Raw genomic sequence first — 18,032 nt, forward strand, 5'->3', positions numbered from 1 at the left:
TATTTTAAACTAAAAGATTAATACTTGGGCTAAAATCTGTTCCAGTGGGATTCCTGCAGCTTTAGCTGTATGTCTTACAGGTGTGCATACCTGTCTTATGTAGCAGCCACTTTATATCTTCGTCAAGCTAACGTTACCTGGTGCCTTACAGTTCTGAAAAATTATGCTAATCTTTTTCTTAAGAAGTTTTAGTCTGCTGTCCACGCTGGTGAGGTAACACAGAAGACATTAGAAAATTAGTGATTCAAGAGATTATTCTGTGGGCTTTAGCAGTCGTGTTGTTTTCTTCTCTAACATTGTGTCCATAGGAATGCCATGGCTCTTGAGAAATCAGAAGATGCTGCCCATATACGCTCTTATAAGTGCCTTTGATCTGTGTAGTGTTCAGACAGACCCCTGAGGGCACTCACAGTTGTACCTGTGCAGTTTCTTTGTAAAACTGGGCACAAGGGAACACTGCACGGGGAGACTTTACTTAAAGAACTCTTCAGAGTAACTTATTCCTTTAAAATAAAGCATCATCCCTTATTTACATTTTTGATTTTGCATTTGAGATATTTCTGGTGTACTCGGTTCTATTCCATTGAGTACAATTAGGACTATTAAAGGGAGCTTTGTAATTGTCCTAGAAGTGCTTGCAATCCATTGAATTAACAAAATAATGCAGTAAAGAAAGCGGAATGGTTTTTGAGAATATATTTGCTTCCTATTAATTCAGACAACTGCAGCAAGCATTTGGGCAGAGAGTGGATGTATTGAAACAGAACAAATATTACATCAGTTGAAAGTGTGTGTATGTTCAAGTCCCATAAAAACAAAGATGTGCAGTTCTTGAAATCTCAGACTTTAATTACATTTGTTCTTTTATTGAGAGAACTGGATACTTCACTAAAAATTGTTTCTAAATTCTGTGGCATGTGTTACAGAAAGTGTTAGAATTTATGATGGCATGTAATACATATAGTCATGTGTGGTGTTTTTATTTTTTAAATGCTGCTGCTGACTTCTCAGCTAGGTGAATGCTTTGCAGTAGTGAAACCATTTCAACTTATAGTGAATTACTTTGCTAAGCTTTTTAAGTAGCTTTAATAATTTTTATTCTTATACCAGTCAGATTGCCCGCATAGCAAAAGGAGTGAACCTCTTAAGTTACATTTGGGTAGCTGAGAAAGCACTTCAGAAAACAAGGAGGAGGAGCTCAGCGGCATGTAAAATGTTTCCAATACAAAAATGTCACAGTGCTCACTTATTTTAAGATGACATGTTTAATGCAAGTAAATTTGAGTCCTAAAATTATATCATTGCGGTGTTGCACCTTTTTGTATGAAACTAAGAAATAAATTTATAGATAAAGAATATGTAAATAAATTTGCAACTCGTTAATTTTTAATGCCATATTACCTTTCTTTTTGGTTTAAAATCAGTTGTCAGAAATAATTTAGTATTTTTTTGAAACTGAGTGTGATGCTTTTGAAACCTGTTGATGCTACAAGAGTTCGGAAGGATTTCTGTATTCAAGTTCAAGCCAAAGGTATCCAAAACCTGTTTTTCTTGGGAAGAGTAAGGTGACTCCTATTAATGAAATTATTTTGTGTTCTTGCCTAGGTGATCGTTTCAGGTCAGTGATAGATGATGCTTGGTGGTTTGGAACAATTGAAAGCCAGGAACCTCTTCAGCCTGATTATCCCGATAGCTTATTTCAGTGCTACAATGTCTGGTTAGCAAATTTATCTTCAATCTTTTCTTTTAATTAGTTACTTCATTTGAAGTACTGACCGAGCAACTTGTTTTCATTAAGTTCAGTCATGCATCTCGCTGTACTGGTTTTTTATAATACTCTGTGGTATATAAATAACTTATGTAACAAACATTAAATAATTACATTGCTGAAGCAATATTAGTAGATAATTTAAATGTTGTTATTTTTTAGCTGGGACAATGGGGATACTGAGAAGATGAGCCCTTGGGACATGGAGCTGATACCGACTAATGGTATGGTACATTAACAATATAATTTGGTTTAAAAATTAATTTAAAGAAGGAGGAAAAAAATGGTTTTACTTAAATAATCCTGTTGCATCTGAAGGCCCAGAAACCCGTTGCATTTGAAGAACGTCCTTAGATCAGTTATTAAAAGTGGATTGAGATAAATGAGCTGTGATAAAACATATAGCTGTAGTTAGACAAACTAAGTGGGTGCTGGAAATAGGACTGTTACAAAGCTTAGAACACATAATGCATGGTTAAGGTTAACTTTTGGTACAGCTAAGGGGGGTTGAAGAGCATCCTGCATCCTACGTCATCTTTGAGGAAGCTGGCTGCTCTGAGACATGCCAGCATGCCTGCAGACATTCGGTGCGTTGCAGGTGCAACGTGTGCCTGTGAGAAAGCCTGATAAATAGTAGGGTTTGCTCCCTCTCTGGCCCAGCATGCATGGCAGATAAACATGCTGCTGGGTGGACAGCATAGCATGGGCACTTGTCACAAACAAGGAATGTAGTATTTCTTCTTTACTCACCTCAGCTGGGGTTGTTTGGTTTGGTTGGATTTTATTAAAAATCTGAAAATAATGCATTGACCAGTTATTGCTAAGAATTTGGGGATTTAGAAAAAAGCCACAAACCAAAGCAAAATACAAATTTGAACTGTAATTTTAGAAACAGTTAAGACACTCCTTTATAAGTTCTGCAGTTAGCTTTTGGAAGAGGATAAATCTTGTTTCATGGAAATCTTTCTTGTAATCCAAACTGCACTGTAAGATTTAAATTTAACATTACAACAGTTTACAGAAAGAATCCTGGTTTTATCCAAAATATCTTTGGGCAAATCAAGAACTACGCATTTGTTTTGATTAGTTCCATAACGTTACGTATCTTTGAATTACAGGTATATGTGTTATACTAGATACAAAGATGCACACTTCATTTAATTTTCATGTTACATTCTAGCTATATTTCCAGAAGAACTGGGGACTAGTGTTCCTTTAACAGATGATGAACGTAGAACTCTGCTCTACAAACCTCTGGATGGAGAGTGGGGTTCCAGGACCCGAGATGAGGAGTGCGACAGAGTTATCGCAGGGATAAACCAACTCATGACTCTGGGTAAATCCTGTATAATATGGGAAATGTTTTTGTATTATGTTTTTTCAGACTATGCTTGTGTGTATTTACCTATGTACTTAAAAAATAGGTACTTAAGTGTAGATTTGGCATGTCTTAGCCTTTTCTAATTCCCATTTTTTCCCCCACATTTCTTTAGTTGTGCAAAATGTTGAGGAAACAGTAGTTTGATTAACTTTGAAAAAGCAGCTTGCTGCTCAGTTGCAGAGCAAATTATTCTTTACTGGCAGCTTCTGGAAAGGTAATTGTGAAAATACCTGACACATGGCTGCAACATTTCCACGCTCAGAGATGGGTGTCTGAGGTGGAGGATCCGTCAGTGCAGTACTGGCTGAATCATAAGTCTGTTATGTGTTTGTGATGAGTATTAAGTCAGCAGTCTTAGTAGGTTTTGGCGTAACAGTGGTCATGAATGACATATGTGAGTTGTCACAGATCAGTTTTTTGTAGCATTTTTGAAGTACTTGAAGCAAGGTAAGGCATGTTTCAAAAAAGGCCAGAAAACTCTCAACCCTCAAAATAATTCTGATACTTACGTGTCCCACGTTATGGCTGCTTTGGTCACATGCTGCATTAGAACCTTCCCTTTGCTCCCAAAAGAAAGGAGATATTCATGGTGTAGTAATCCAGATTCATTAAGAAGAACAAACCTTGAGCAAATTAAATGTTAGTTGTTTCCAGGGTGGTGTCTAAGAGTAACGGTTCTACGTTATGTGGTATGGCATACTGCTTAGTTTGGGATTTAACTATAGCATATGTGGTGCATATCGGCACAAAGTAGCAGTTGCTTCAACATCCGTAAGAGTAAGTAAACAGCTTTTAGAAGAGGAGCAACAACATATTTTTCTGATTTTTGAAGATTTTTTGAGAGAGACTATAAAGTGTGGGTTTTATGGGTTTGTATTATGGTATTTTCCCTCGAGGTGTAAAATGTTAGAATGATGTGTCTAAGCACTCGTGATGCTTTTAAGCGCAGGAGGAAAAAACCAAGTTCCTATAGGTGCACAGACTTAAATTGCTCATCAGTCTTCTAGTTTATGGTGGGTTGGTTTTAGAAGGCTGCTTTGCTGTTAGGTAGGGACAGGAGATTGTTTCTGGTTTATTTGGAGTATGGATTTTCCCCGTATCTTAACGAGATTGAAACAGTACTGTGAATTTTATGTAAGAATTTAATGCATTGCTTTGCTTGAAAATGGAGGTGATACAACACTCAATGAAATCATCCTGTGTTGTACATAACAATGCCAAATTGCATGTCTTGATAGGTATTTAATTTATACATTTAAATCTGCTTTTCAAATGTTTATATTTTGCACACGCGTGCCATGTCTCTGAGGAGTGTGGTGCTTCACGCACAGCAGAGCAGGTAGTCACTGCAGTGACTGTACTTACAGCAAACACCTCAGCAAGTGCTTTTATAATGCAGTGATTTGAATTGTTCAGGATGTCTGGAGCAGTTAACTGCTGTTATTTTTGGGAAAGTGCTATGCATTTCCAACACGAAGAGATAGCATATGTTGCGGGGGGTGGGGGTGAATCTTGAAACTGCTATGGTGCATCTATGGTATATAATTTCAAACTTAATTTTTTTTTTCTTCATTCCATCTAGATATTGCTTCTGCATTTGTGGCACCTGTGGATCTTCAAGCTTACCCAATGTATTGCACCGTTGTGGCATATCCCACAGACCTCAGTACCATTAAACAAAGACTCGAAAGCAGATTTTACAGGTCAGATACATATCTGGGTTCCTGCTGTGTGAAATGCCACCAGCTGTATTTTTGGTAGCTCTTTGTCTTGTAATACACAACTAGGAGATGGGTACAGGTGTGCGTCTTCTGTTCCTCCCATCTTCTATCCTTGATCTAGGTTTCCGTTTTACAAAACTGGAAAAATTGAACATCTCTTCTTCAAAATGGGTTTTAGAATTACATGGCTTTCAGATTCCTGCTTATGCAAATTATTTGTTGCATGTGAGGTTCAAATTGCAGGACCAGAGACTACGTCAGTAAGATGACTTTTAGTCAAAAGGGTTAAGTTTCCACTTAATAATACTTCTCTTTTATTAGAAACAGATTTGAAAGACCTTAGAAAGGGGGTTTGTTCTAATGCACTTTAAAAGCCGAATAAATCTTGTATTACCACACAGAACATTGCTGCTTAAATTATTGGCCTTGAAATTGTTGGACAGCAACAAATGAGTTTTAACTTTTTGACACCGTTTTTTATGTTTTCCTAAACTGTGATAGCAGGGGCTGCGTTTTGTGTGGGGTTGAGGTTTTTTATTTAATTTTGGGTTGGGTTTTTTTTTCAGTAAGTGTTACCCATATAAGAATATGCACTTTAATTCCTTCTGGTTGGTTTTGTTCTTGGAATATTTCTGATTCGAAAATCAGTGTCCCTCTAATACTTGCTTTGTATAAACATGGGTAGAGTTTTGCTTTGGGAAAAATTTCAGAGTTAATCTGTAGTACTTGATGAGTACTAACTCAAAATTGAACTGTAAATTAAAATAACTTCTTCATTTTCAAAAAAAAGCCCCGTTTTTTTTTCTCTACATTATAATGCACATTTATTGTTTCATGTTTATTGCGTGATAGAAGGTAATCCAGCTTTCACTGCTTTGCAGTTAGAAGTGGTTGAGGACTTTTTGCTGGATTTTGTTTCTCTTGACCAAAACTAAGTGCTTATTCTTTAGACCTCAGCATACCTTCTTCAGTAAATCTGCTTCTATTAGTTTTTAGTATCGCCGAGGCCTGGTTGATAATAAGCAACTACCTTGTTTTGTGCTTTCCTGGGAATTTTTTTTCTTTATCTTCTTCAGGAGGCCTTGTTCAGACCACTTCTTATGATTTTGGTAGCTTTTATGAGACTTACCTTAAAACAGTTCTTTCTTTTCCCTTCTGAGCCAGGAGTCTTTGGATGCCTGTATGTTTTTAAAAAACACAGAACAAAACAGGAAAATAATATGACCTTTCCCAATCGCTGCTGGTGTTGTATAGAATGAAATGTTGGACCCATAAGCAGGATTAAATTGCATCTAAATGCTTATGCTAAGCTAAACATGTTAAATGATCCCCTGCTTCACTTGACAAAACACTTGTGCAGCATTTCTTTTCATCATGTACTGCTAGTAGGAAAATAGAAGATTGTATGTCTTTGTAACTTCTATGCTGTCAGAGTTTTTTATTTGAAGTAGGATGTGATTTTTTACTGTATTTTTTAGATCTTTATTTACTTTTTCAGTTATTCTTGGTTTTGTGCATATTTTTTCAGAATGTGGCTATTCTAGAGCTCAGTCATTAAATCAGAGCTATGTGAGGAATTCTAATCACTGTCTCTGTCAGAAAAATGTATACTTGTAATAAAAACTTATTAATATTTTGTTAATCCTCAGCTGTGACTTAAAAGGTGATACAGGGCGGGTTATGTATACCATAAAGGACTAATAAAAGCTGAAGTGTCGCAGCTGAATTTTCCTGAGGAGCATCAGCTGCATATTCATAAAGCCATTTGTATAAATTACTACGGGATGTAACATGAGAGCAGGAAGCCCAAGGAAGCTGCCTTCTGGTGGTCACATGGTGCAGCATACCAAATCAGGCATGTTTACCAATAAATAGGGTAATAGATTGAAGGATGTCAGGGTTTTTTTCTCCTGTTTCATATAAGTTGCTAGAAATGTCTATTATTTTCTTTTTTTTTTAAATTCCCTCTCCCCATTTTAACCCCTCTCCCCTCCTCTCATACACAGGCGCCTTTCTTCATTAATGTGGGAAGTCCGGTACATAGAGCATAATACTCGCACATTTAATGAGCCTGGAAGTCCTATTGTCAAATCTGCCAAATTTGTCACAGATCTTCTGCTACACTTCATAAAGTGAGTTGCTTAGTTGTTATTCCTGTCTCTTCCCAAGGTATTCAGCCTTTTCAGATCTGAATTCTAAAGTGAAATAGTTCTGCAACTTGAATAAGCCTGTTGTCTGCTGTTAGGGCAGAAAAGAAAAAAGCTTATCTTGACAAAGAATACATAAGTTTGCAAAACAAGATGAAATTGTACAATGCAATGATTGGCATAGATTGGCACGACATTTTATTTCAAGAGATTTTCTGCTAAATGATAAAAGTGGGTCTGAGCCTCTTTGTGGAGTGATAGATATATTTATAGGTAAGTTAGGAGTTCTAATTTTGAGTTTGAATACTGCCTGTGTTAACATAATTGTGGGCATTTTATTCTAAAGTCTTTACAATTTATAATGTGGTTGAAAATGGTGTTTGATATGCAAAATAAAAATTGGAGGCTTTGTAGTTGACAGAAATAGTTGTCTTTGAAATGTTCTTTTTTTTGTTATTGTCTATAGAAAAATTCAATGAGAAATGTTTTAGATTTCTCAGTCAATTGACACATTTGCAGAGCTGAAGCTTGTAAGAGCAGCTTACTGAGTGAGACCGCTGCCTTCGTTTGCTTGTACTCAGTGATTGCTGCTGTTCCCACCCTGTAGAAGCAGCGAGATACTTCATTAGTGTAACAAAAGTATTACATTTTTAGTGATTTTGTTTCTTGCTGTTAAATTCAATCTTGTTCTTTTTTTATTTCGTGTGCTCTTAAAAACCTAAGGATTGCATTACATATTTGGAAAGCAAGGACTTTGACTCCCTGTGTAAACCTTTGGTATCTTCAATGTCTGTGATTTCTCATACTGGCTGGAGAGTGAAAAATATTTAACTGCTTCAGATGTTAAATGTTGTACTGAAATACACCTTTAGGAACAGATACGTATCTGAAGGGCTTCTCTTTTACTAGTTTTGTTCTTTACATCTTTGTCCTACATGGCTTTTTTCTGATCAAGAAAGCAGCTCAGGGTTTTTCAAAGTGTATGGTTTTAATTGGCTTAGCTGAATTAGTGCAACACGTGGATATTCTTATTTAACTGCCTATAGCTTGTGTCTCATTTAAGTGAACTAGCAATGCATATAAAGTGCAGATTCTTTTTATTTTTTAGGGTAGGGTAGAAGGCCATGGAAGGCAACCCCCATGGTTCTGATGAGAGTGAAATACCTGGATGCCTCTGAGAAGCTAAGGCTTAGTCTCTTAAATCTTCTAAAAAGCAGCAAAGCTGTTCCAGAGATAATTGCAGTAGCCTGTATCACAGATCACTATTTCAGTCTAGAGTTGCTGTGTGCTTGCTCCTTTTTTCTGGTGGTTTGTACTGCTACATAGCAGAACACGTTTGGGCTTTCTTTCACCTAGGAGTTTGCTGTGTTATACAGGAATTGAGAACTGGTGTTTGTTTTGCTAATTCAGTTATGGGGGCTTCTACCATAACAGTGTCAGTCCTTACACTAACAAACTTTACATTTCACACGTCTTACTTTATGGCTGATAACATACTAAATGGCACTTCTGTACACTGAATGCACTGTAGTGGTTCTTAGAAAGCTAGGTGGGCCCCAGAGCCCTATATGTGATATAGCATTAGATTTTTCTAATGCTAATAAATTCATGGTGAGGGATTATAATTTTTAATGTTAAAACATTGACTCTTCTAAGTGCTTTTTGAGCAGAATATTAGCTTATTACTGCAGTCCTCCTGGTATTTATATAGTGCTAAACATTCTACGGTTTATTTGGGCATGGCTTCATAAACATTTTCCTTATCCTAGGCAAAATACAGTTGATTTCGTCGTCGAAGATGGAAAATAAATGTTAGTGTGTCTTTCTTTTTACACAGAGACCAGAGTTGCTATGACATAATTCCATTATACAATGCAATGAAGAAGAAAGTGTTGTCTGACTCAGATGAGGTAAGTGGCTGTGTCTCAGACATTGGCCTTGATAGACTGGCGAAATGGGACCACTGTCTCAGTCCTACTGTATATGAAAGTACTGATTTTGGTCACTGCAGGGGAGTGGGGTGTACTTTTCTGTTGAATAGTTCATCTTTTTTGTCTGCTGGGTAACTGGGTAACAATCCAGCTCCCTCTCCTCCTTCAGTGCAGAGAGCTTTAATGGTTTATTGGAGAATTTAGAGGCGTCTTTAGACTTCTGAGACGTTCTCAAAACTGACGTTCACATGAAATGCTTCCCAGAGGGACAGGGATAGTCCTAAAAGACTCAAAAGTGAAGTACAAAAGAACTCACCTACTCATATATGCTTATATTTCTTTAACCTTTTTATGCGAATCATTATCTTGCTCAAAGGAAGAAGAGAAAGATACAAATGTGCCAGGAACTTCCACTAGAAAAAGAAAGGTAATTTATATATACATCTTTCTAATGTTTTATAATGCTCTAATTAGAAATGCATTTATAAACAAAGGAATATAAACCCAAAAATTTTTATTACTGTGTAATGTCAGCTTTTGTAAAGTTTTGAACTCAATGACGTGTGCTGCTGAGCTGTGGAATGTAAAAGTATTTCTGCCTGTGATGCTGCATTTTACAAATTCATTAATTGAGAATTTATATCCTGCAGGGTATCTTTTCTATTAGATTTTGTAAAAAAAACAGTTAGTTTATTTCATATATACCTGACAATATTGTCATTTCAGGATCATCAGCCAAAGCGGCGGCTACGTAATAGAGCTCAGTCGTATGACATTCAGTCGTGGAAGAAGCAATGCCAGGAGCTGCTGAATCTCATTTTTCAGTGCGAAGACTCTGAACCCTTTCGACAACCAGTGGATCTCCTTGAATATCCAGTAAGTATTTTAGAACAGGAAGGCTGGTTAGGATCCAGTTGTTAGATGACTGTTGGAGGTTTTTGTTTTCTCCAACTGTGACCATTTTTCCAACACTTGAAACCTCGGACAGCACTATCTGTGGAAATCCTTTTCAGTGCTTGGTTGTCACCTGATAATAACATTTATGTGTTTAAAGTAATTTCAAAAGAAATTTACATTTCTGCTCCCTTAAATACTGCAATTGCAAAATATTTTCCATTCTACTGAACCAAGTTGCTAAGTAAATTACAGCTTTTGTAATTAACATGCATCCTTTTCTGAATGAAAAATTGCTGTATATGAAGTGCACATGTGTCCTGGTTCCAGCCAGGCCAGAGTTAACCTCCCCAAGCAGCCAGCCCAGGTGAGCTTAGTTAGCCTGGGCTGTTCTCCACACTACTGGACATCACTTCCCCATGAAAGAGGGGGAGTTTGGTTGTTGCATGTGACAGACATCATGGATCGTTTTTCTGTTTTCATTTCAGAAGTGTAAAAACTGAAAATAACTTTGATATCACAGTCACCTGGGCTCGATGCAGAGAAAGTCCACACTGAAGAACTGTAGTGAACCTTTAGCTGTAGTAACAATGTGTTTTGCCAGACTCGCTGCCTGCTTGGGTGATGACTCTGGAGTTCAGATAGCCATGAGCAGCCATCTTTAACAACAGATTATTTTAACACAAAACTGTTGTTGCCTTGGATGTCTTTTAGCCTTTTAGACTAGTCTGTTGTTAAGAAAGCAAGCAAAGGGTTTACACTCTTTCCTTCTGGTATATCTTTAGCTTTTCTTGAAAATATCAGTCTGAGGTAGTAAACTTGGGAGAAAATAATCATCCTACTTAGAGAAAATAGATGCTTCTCTTACACAAGTCTTTAGTAGGTTTGTCTCAACAGTTGTGAAGCCACTGAGCACCATAATTTTTGAAGTTACCTCAACTGTGTCCCATTGCCCTTTGCACTTGAGGTCCTCAAATGGGCTGATAAAGAACACTGTACGTTCAGGCTCAGGCGTGAAACACTGTTCCCAGGTGTCACAAACATTTTTGAACATTCAGAGACACTCAGCAAGTTTTGTGAGCTCAGGATTGAGATAACTTTGTGATTAAATTTGGAATTTAAGCTTTTTGTTGTATGGATATTCCTGTTTCTTCCATAGCCTAGGAAAAAAGGTCTGTCACTGTCTTGAACAGGATCCTATTTAAGTTCTCGTTATTTTACTGTTATTTCCTGAGTTGTCGGGGTCAGCTTGAGAAACAGCTGAGGTTTCAGCAGGGGTGTACTAAGCCTCTGCTCAGGTTCAAATATTCAAACCTCATATTTTAAAGCTAATATGTAAAAGCAGTATTAGGCTTAGTACCAAGTTGGAGCTGTTAAGCCACCCCAGAGAGTTTGTTGTCACACTTTCATATCACAGTTATCTTCATGACAATGTGTCAGTAATATCACCCTCAGGACACACAAATTTGAGCCCTGTATCTCAATAATCTGTGTACAAAACTAATTAAATCTTGTATTGTTTAACTTTCTAACTTAGATCCTATCGAGTGTATCTGTGAGGAGTTACGTTGTGTATGAGCAGAATGGAGTAAAATGTCTTCTGTAGCTATTTAAAGAGGACATTTGGTTTAAACAGGTTTATCAGGTGCATCCTAATGAAAATGATACATTATGGCTTTTTTAAAAAATTGTAATACGTTGCTCTGCTAATTCTTAACAGGATTATAGAGATATTATTGACACTCCTATGGATTTTGCTACTGTTAGAGAAACACTGGAAGCTGGAAACTATGAGTCACCGATGGAGTTATGTAAAGATGTGAGACTTATTTTCAGCAATTCCAAGGCCTATACACCAAGTAAAAGATCACGGGTAAGGTTTACTTTCTGGTTTTTTGTGTGAAAAACCCAGGACAGAAAAAGTGAGAGTGTAATTGATTGTTTTGAAAACAAGTGTAATTATTTCTAGTCCTCAAATGTAGATATTTTTAGGGAAGTAGTATAGCTATATGTTTTAAAGAAAATGAATGGACGCTGTTTAAATGCCTGAAGTTCTGATATTCTGCAAGCATGTTTTGAAAGTGAATACTTGAAAGTGGATCTAGAGGGAGAGTTATGTTGATGGAAAGATGTGTAGAAACATGGTTGTGGGTACAGTAGTGGAATTGAACTGATATTTTGGGGAGGAAACTAGATTTTCAAAACACCCCTGGGGCCCCAGACTCCTCCTTCACTTTGGAGGTTACCCCAGACTGAAATATCCGGGAGAAGGTAATGAAATTCCGTGCTGTTCACCGGTATGCAGTGAGCTTGTAGTGAAGCACTCAAGATTTCTGGGAAACAGCTGTTTACATAAAGCTTGAGCTGACAGAGCTGTTCTTTCTGAGCAGATACTGAAATGCCCTGCCCATGGCAGAATAGTTGTTACTGTCTCTCAATCTGACTTGCAGGTAGATGCATTATCTGTTAGCAGGGAAAGCTATGAATGTGTAGTTATGTGTGTTCAAGGCACCTGCACAGCTTTTCTTCTCCTAATACGCTCTAGATGTTGGACTAGAATTACTAATAGCTTTTATGTTTGGCTCTTCTAACTAGTAAATTAATCATCAGGACTCTATTGTCTTAAGACACAGGGAGAAATTCTTTAGTTGGTGACTGGCAAGAAGGACTGGTCTCTCTTAGTAAGAAACTAATCCTGCTCGCTGTCCGGGCTGCTGTGTCTCAGTTGTACCAAAGGGTTAAGTCTGAACTCTTTTGTATTTTCTCTTTCTCTTCTTGATCTCCTCAAACCAAGATAATGTCAGGCATTCTCTTATCTTAGCTCCGTGTGGTTTTACAGATTGTTCTGTCATTTTCATATTTTCTCATTTTTCTTCCGAACAGACGGGTATAGGAGCAAACTTGTATCTCTCTCTTGTTTTGCTTGTTAGAGGTAGAAGGTTCTGATGTCAAGAATTTTAATGTTTCAGAACCAAAATATTTCCAGTGCATGCAACACATAGCTGCTGAATGGTGATGTTTTTACTCTGACTTGTCACTCATTGATATTTTTAGCATCTTACTTTGCACTACTGATGCTTCCTTGAAGAGTAAACTTAAACCCATCAGGTTTTATTTTTTTTCTTGGCGTGTCAGACATACATTTTTATATATTTCTTATGAAATTTCTGTGGATGTCCTCTCTGGTAATGCATGCAGAATCTGTCACACTCACTATTTAATCTGCACCTGGATAGCTTATTTGGTGTGTCATTAAGTAGGCGACTGTTTAATTTTGTGTTTCATATTCTGTGAAGGTGCTGCATCCCCTCTCGAAGTATCTAGACCTATTCACTTCCGTGTTTTTTTGTTTCCAGAATTAATAGCAACTGTGCTCCAATAATTAGTTGTGACCTAAATTGAGTTTGTTTGGGTCTCTCCATGTAAATCAGCAAGGTGAACGAAAGAAAGGGGGGGGGGAGGGGGGAAAGGATGAAAAATATGCACTTACCTAATTTTAATAGATTTATTGTTCCTGTTGCAAATAACTCACTAGTAGTATCAATTCATCCATAAGAGGAATAGACTGATGTTCAAATGCAGGATATACACATGCAACTCAATACAGAAGAAAATGAGATTTCTTGATGCTAGGTATGAAACAGTGAATTTCCATTAGGGATCTCTCCTTGTGGTTTCTGCTGAAGCTGGAAAGGGGTGTGTTCTGGAAAGGCAGTTGGAAAGGGGCAGCAGAAAAAGCAGCTTTTCTGACTTTCCCTTTTGTGTGTGATCTTCAGTTGTAATACACTTTTCAAAAGCATGAAAATAGGTAAAGCAAGCTTGGGTACGCATGGATTAGTGCAAATTTGTTGAGACAGACTGTAAATTTCCTTCAGGTATTTCTATATTCATCAGTCTACTTTTCTAGCTATTGGTTGATGCTAAATAAGTAAAATGATGTTTTGGAGAAGTATAAAACTTACTTGTTCACTGGCTTTTCTTTTTTTCAGATTTACAGCATGAGTTTGCGCCTTTCTGCTTTCTTTGAAGAGCACATAAGCTCCATTTTATCGGACTATAAATCTGCCCTACGCTTTCATAAAAGAAATACAATAAAGAAACGAAGGAAAAAACGAAGTCGAAGCAGCTCAGTTTCCAGCAGTGTTGCATCCAGGTACGTGAATTCCTTGGCAGCATTTCTGAAATGATGCACAAGTCTGACTTACCTAAACAGAAGAACTTAGTATGTGGGCTGGTTTTTTTTTCTTAATGCTTCCCTATTTTACTATTCCCTGTATTGCAGAATGATAGCGAGTCCCTATGATGTGGAAGATTTTTAAACTTTACTTAGAGGTATCCTAGTGTAAGTGTTTAAAATTCAAGTAAATGTTAAATGTGTACAGTGAAACTGCATCGTTAGGACAGTGCTGGCATCATGCTTTATCATATAACTATAGCATGTATTGCAAAGATTCACTTCTCAGAGGCTCACAAGTACATGAATTTCCACAGTAAATGCCGTATTTTTAACATACTTCCTAGAGAGAAACTTGGATAGTAGAATTTAGTTTTATTTATTCCTGCAAAATCAGAAAATGGTCATCCAGGATACAAACTGTTCCTCCTTTTGCAGCCCTGAAAGGAAGAGGAGATTGATAAAACCTCAGCTGAAGGCAGAAACTTCTGCCACCTCTTCATCTTCTGCACCTGCACGGTCAACGGCACTGAGACATGCTCCACCTCAGATGAATGGAAAAGCAGCTGAAACCTCATCCCTTGTGCGGACTAGAAGCAATAGGGGGATAACAGATGTGGCTGTTACAGAGCAGCCATCTACTTCTTCAGGAGCAAAGCCTTTAACAATAAAGCCTTTAATTACAAAGCCTAATACTACTGCAGGGTCAGGAAAGTCAGGCAAGTTGTTTCCTTGATTATTTTGTTAAGCCGTGAGTGTTTTCAAACATAAAACTTGCTGCCTGGACCACTGTTTCAAACTGTTCGTAGTAGAATGTGACTCCCTTTTTAGCCAGATCAGCTATTTATAATCACATTCAATCTTAACTTGAATAATTTATTTTCTTTTTCTAGTACTGGAGAATTCAACCAAACATTCCAAGAACCAGAATATTGTACCAGTCCCTAGTCAGTCTGATTACAGTCACAACACTAGGAATAACTCCACAAGAGAAAACCCTGACAAAGAGAAGCAGATCAAGCGCAAAGTAAAATCTTCCACTGTTAATCAACAAGGTACAGAGTTCATTTGGAATTTTTTCTGCCCCAGTTATTGGCGTAATGGCTGTAGAGTTGCACTTCAGTTGTGATAACTTGGGGGTGGGGAGATTAGTGTGTGCTATGATTTAGTAGAATTGGGACGCTTAACGGAACACCTTGGTCACAGTTTCTGTCTGGATAAATTAGCCTGGCTTTGGCTACTCCTGGCACCACTTCCATGGTACGGTAACTGTGTTGCCGAACCAGTTTTGATCTGTTGACATATCTGTACCTTCATTAAACTATGACAAGGGTCATGTTACAAGTTCTTGGATTCCAAAGGAGACTTCTGCAGGGTCAGAGTTCAAACCTTCAAACTTACATGGGTTCTATTATTTGGGTCAGTAAGGCTGTGGTGACGCTCTCCACAACCATGAACAATAAGGACCAGAGCGTCCCAGCTGTAAATCTTTTCATCCATTTTTTTGCCACGGCAGAATAGAACTGTGCAGTATTTACTGCTTCTGTTGAGTGTATTTGTATGGATTGATCAGACCTAGTTTTATGTAGCCTTCTCTTGGAACTTGCTTGCTGTTTTGGTATCTGGATACCTTAAAACAGAAAGCTTCTGTAGGGACTGATTACGTAGTCATAAAAAACTTTCCTGTTTATGAAGGAGCTTTCAGCTATTGTGAAGCTTCTGTGAAGCAGCTAGATCCACTAAACATCTTTTCTATGAAAGTGGAGCAGAAGTAGTCTGCAAATAGGGCCCCAGCTAATTAATCCAGTTACTCCTTGTGGTCCCCTTCTCTCTGAGGATTATCTGTTTATACTCTTCTGTGCTTCTGAAAATCAGTTTGTGGTCTCATGAGTTAAATTATCTATCCGTTCCCTGCAAGCTTTCTCACAAATGCCTCAGCTGTTACCCTACTGCATGGCTAAATATGTACCCATTGTACTCGACCGGGTGCTTGGTCACATCAGGGGTATCTGAATGTTGTTGGCATGATCCTTTCTCTCTCACACATCCACTTGCAGGACTGGAGAGGCCTGTGTGTTTCATTTGAACCCAGCAGGAGCTGTACATGGACCTTCCAGTTCCAGTGAAGGACTGGATGAGCTCTCATGGTGGCTATGAGTGTGTTCCTGGTTGTGTTTTAGGCCAGGGCTGTGGTACCAGAACTTCATAAGAGGTCCTGTGACATGCCCTGCTGAGGCAGTACTGCTCACCTAAGAAAAACACACAGCCCATAAAAGTCTCTAAGCAAAAACATTCTGCCCTGTGCCTGCTAACGTGAGAAATCGCTGAAAATTGCAGACTTTTCTTTTTTGGTCAGTCTCTGTGTTTCTACTTGTTGCTCAAATAACCCTGGTCTGTGAACTGGCTGCAAAGGTGCTACCTCAGGCTGAAAGGAACCTTCATTTCTCCAGAGATGACCTGCTGGGCAGCATTTCTGATCCTTGAAGCAATGCTTCTTCAGCAGCTTTTTGCAGATACCATATAGGAGTTTTTGTGTGCGGGTGGTTTAGCAGTCAAAAAAAAAAACCCCACTTGAGCTGTTCCTTTTTCTCCTTTTTCTTTTTTTTTTACTTTCTCTTTTTTTGTTTTCTCCTTCTGAGTTTCTCAGATTTTGTCAGATTTGACAATCGCTGTGAGTCCGTTCAGGTATTTCACTAAGATTTTTATTAGGTCTGTGTGGAAACAGCTGTAAATGCAGATCTGTTTCGTGCTAAGTGCTCTCCTTTCTTTACAGCGGAATGCAAGAATAACGCTTTGGCGTCGGGAAGCGTTCAGGTGAACGGACACGGAGGGCAGCCTTCCAAGCCGCCAGTGAAAAGGGGCCCCGGGCGGAAACCGAAAGTGGAGGCGAGTAACAGCAGCTGTGAAGTGGTGCACAAGAAGAGGGGCAGAAAACCAAAAAAGCTACTGATGGTTGAACAGCAAAAGGATGCAGAGCAGAACACGGTCCAGAGCGCCAGGGATGTACCAGACGAAGCCTCTGCTTCTACTGCATGCAACTCTCTTTCCGAAAATAATATGAAGGAAGACTTGTTACAAAAAAAAGGCCGTGGGGGTAGAAAGCCAAAAAGGAAGATGAAGACCCATCAGCCGGGCTCGGACCTTTTAGTTCCTGCAAATGTTAAAATGCAAACCAGAAGCAGGAGGAAAAAGACAGAGGAGCCTATGGAGGAGGGGTCTGAAGAGCTTAAAGATTCAGAACCTCACATGAGAACTAGAAACCAGGGTAGGAGGACAGCCTTTTACAATGAAGATGACTCTGAGGAAGAGCAAAGGCAGCTATTGTTTGAAGACACCTCCTTAACTTTTGGAACATCTAGCAGAGGCAGAGTCCGAAAGTTGACTGAAAAAGCAAAAGCTAATTTAATTGGTTGGTAATTTTTACCAGGGGTTTTACTTCTGAATGCTATGAAGCAGGTACAGTTAAGGAACAGCAGAACGGACTTCTGCTTCCCTGCTGCTATTATGGGTTAGAAGAATACGTTCTGATTTGGGGAGAAAAAAATTAGCAAAAAAAATAAACTGAAAGAGAACATTCTTTGAAAGAAATATATATTTTAAACGTTTGCTATTTATTGCCCTCCAAATAGGTTATGCATTTCAACAGTCATTTTGTTCACAGTTGAAAACAGTTGAAGCAATTCCTGACTGGCGTACGGAGTTGAGAGCTACTCTGCTGGAGTAGTGCGTAGTGCAGAAAGGCGACAGGACTTGTACCGCCACACACCCAACACAGAAGTCTATTTTTGACCGAGCAAGGTACACTCTGGTTGTAAAGTCAAGTTGCCTGGGAAGGCAGACTTTGGCAAAAAGTGGCGGTAAATTCGCTTACCTTTCTATTAAATACAAACAGTACCAAACTTTGCTAATCTGAAAACGCTTAATTTCCGCAGTGATGGAATGTTCAGCTGCAAAAGAAGCCTAGCACAGGCTGTTGGTTTACCCAAGTTCTGCCAAACATAGCAAAAATGTAATCA

At 38.3% G+C, this 18,032-nt stretch overlaps 1 protein-coding gene across 1 annotated transcript in view; it reads left to right on the forward strand.

Annotated features, from left to right (window-relative positions):
- Positions 1–17,474, forward strand: part of PHIP (PHIP subunit of CUL4-Ring ligase complex) — a 106,677-nt gene extending 89,203 nt beyond the window's left edge. The window contains exons 28-40 of the mRNA XM_084261968.1: positions 1,606–1,717; positions 1,931–1,992; positions 2,949–3,104; positions 4,732–4,852; positions 6,877–7,002; positions 8,855–8,927; positions 9,325–9,375; positions 9,675–9,824; positions 11,563–11,715; positions 13,832–13,995; positions 14,455–14,735; positions 14,910–15,071; positions 16,790–17,474. Of these exons, the coding sequence (XP_084118094.1) occupies positions 1,606–1,717; positions 1,931–1,992; positions 2,949–3,104; positions 4,732–4,852; positions 6,877–7,002; positions 8,855–8,927; positions 9,325–9,375; positions 9,675–9,824; positions 11,563–11,715; positions 13,832–13,995; positions 14,455–14,735; positions 14,910–15,071; positions 16,790–17,433 (2,255 nt within the window). The 3' untranslated portion in view covers positions 17,434–17,474. The remainder of the gene's footprint in view (positions 1–1,605; positions 1,718–1,930; positions 1,993–2,948; positions 3,105–4,731; positions 4,853–6,876; positions 7,003–8,854; positions 8,928–9,324; positions 9,376–9,674; positions 9,825–11,562; positions 11,716–13,831; positions 13,996–14,454; positions 14,736–14,909; positions 15,072–16,789) is intronic.
- Positions 17,475–18,032: the final 558 nt, after the last annotated feature.

This window comes from Gallinula chloropus (genome assembly GCF_964237585.1).
Source record: "Gallinula chloropus genome assembly, chromosome: 3".
In the NCBI taxonomy this organism is placed as follows: domain Eukaryota; kingdom Metazoa; phylum Chordata; class Aves; order Gruiformes; family Rallidae; genus Gallinula; species Gallinula chloropus.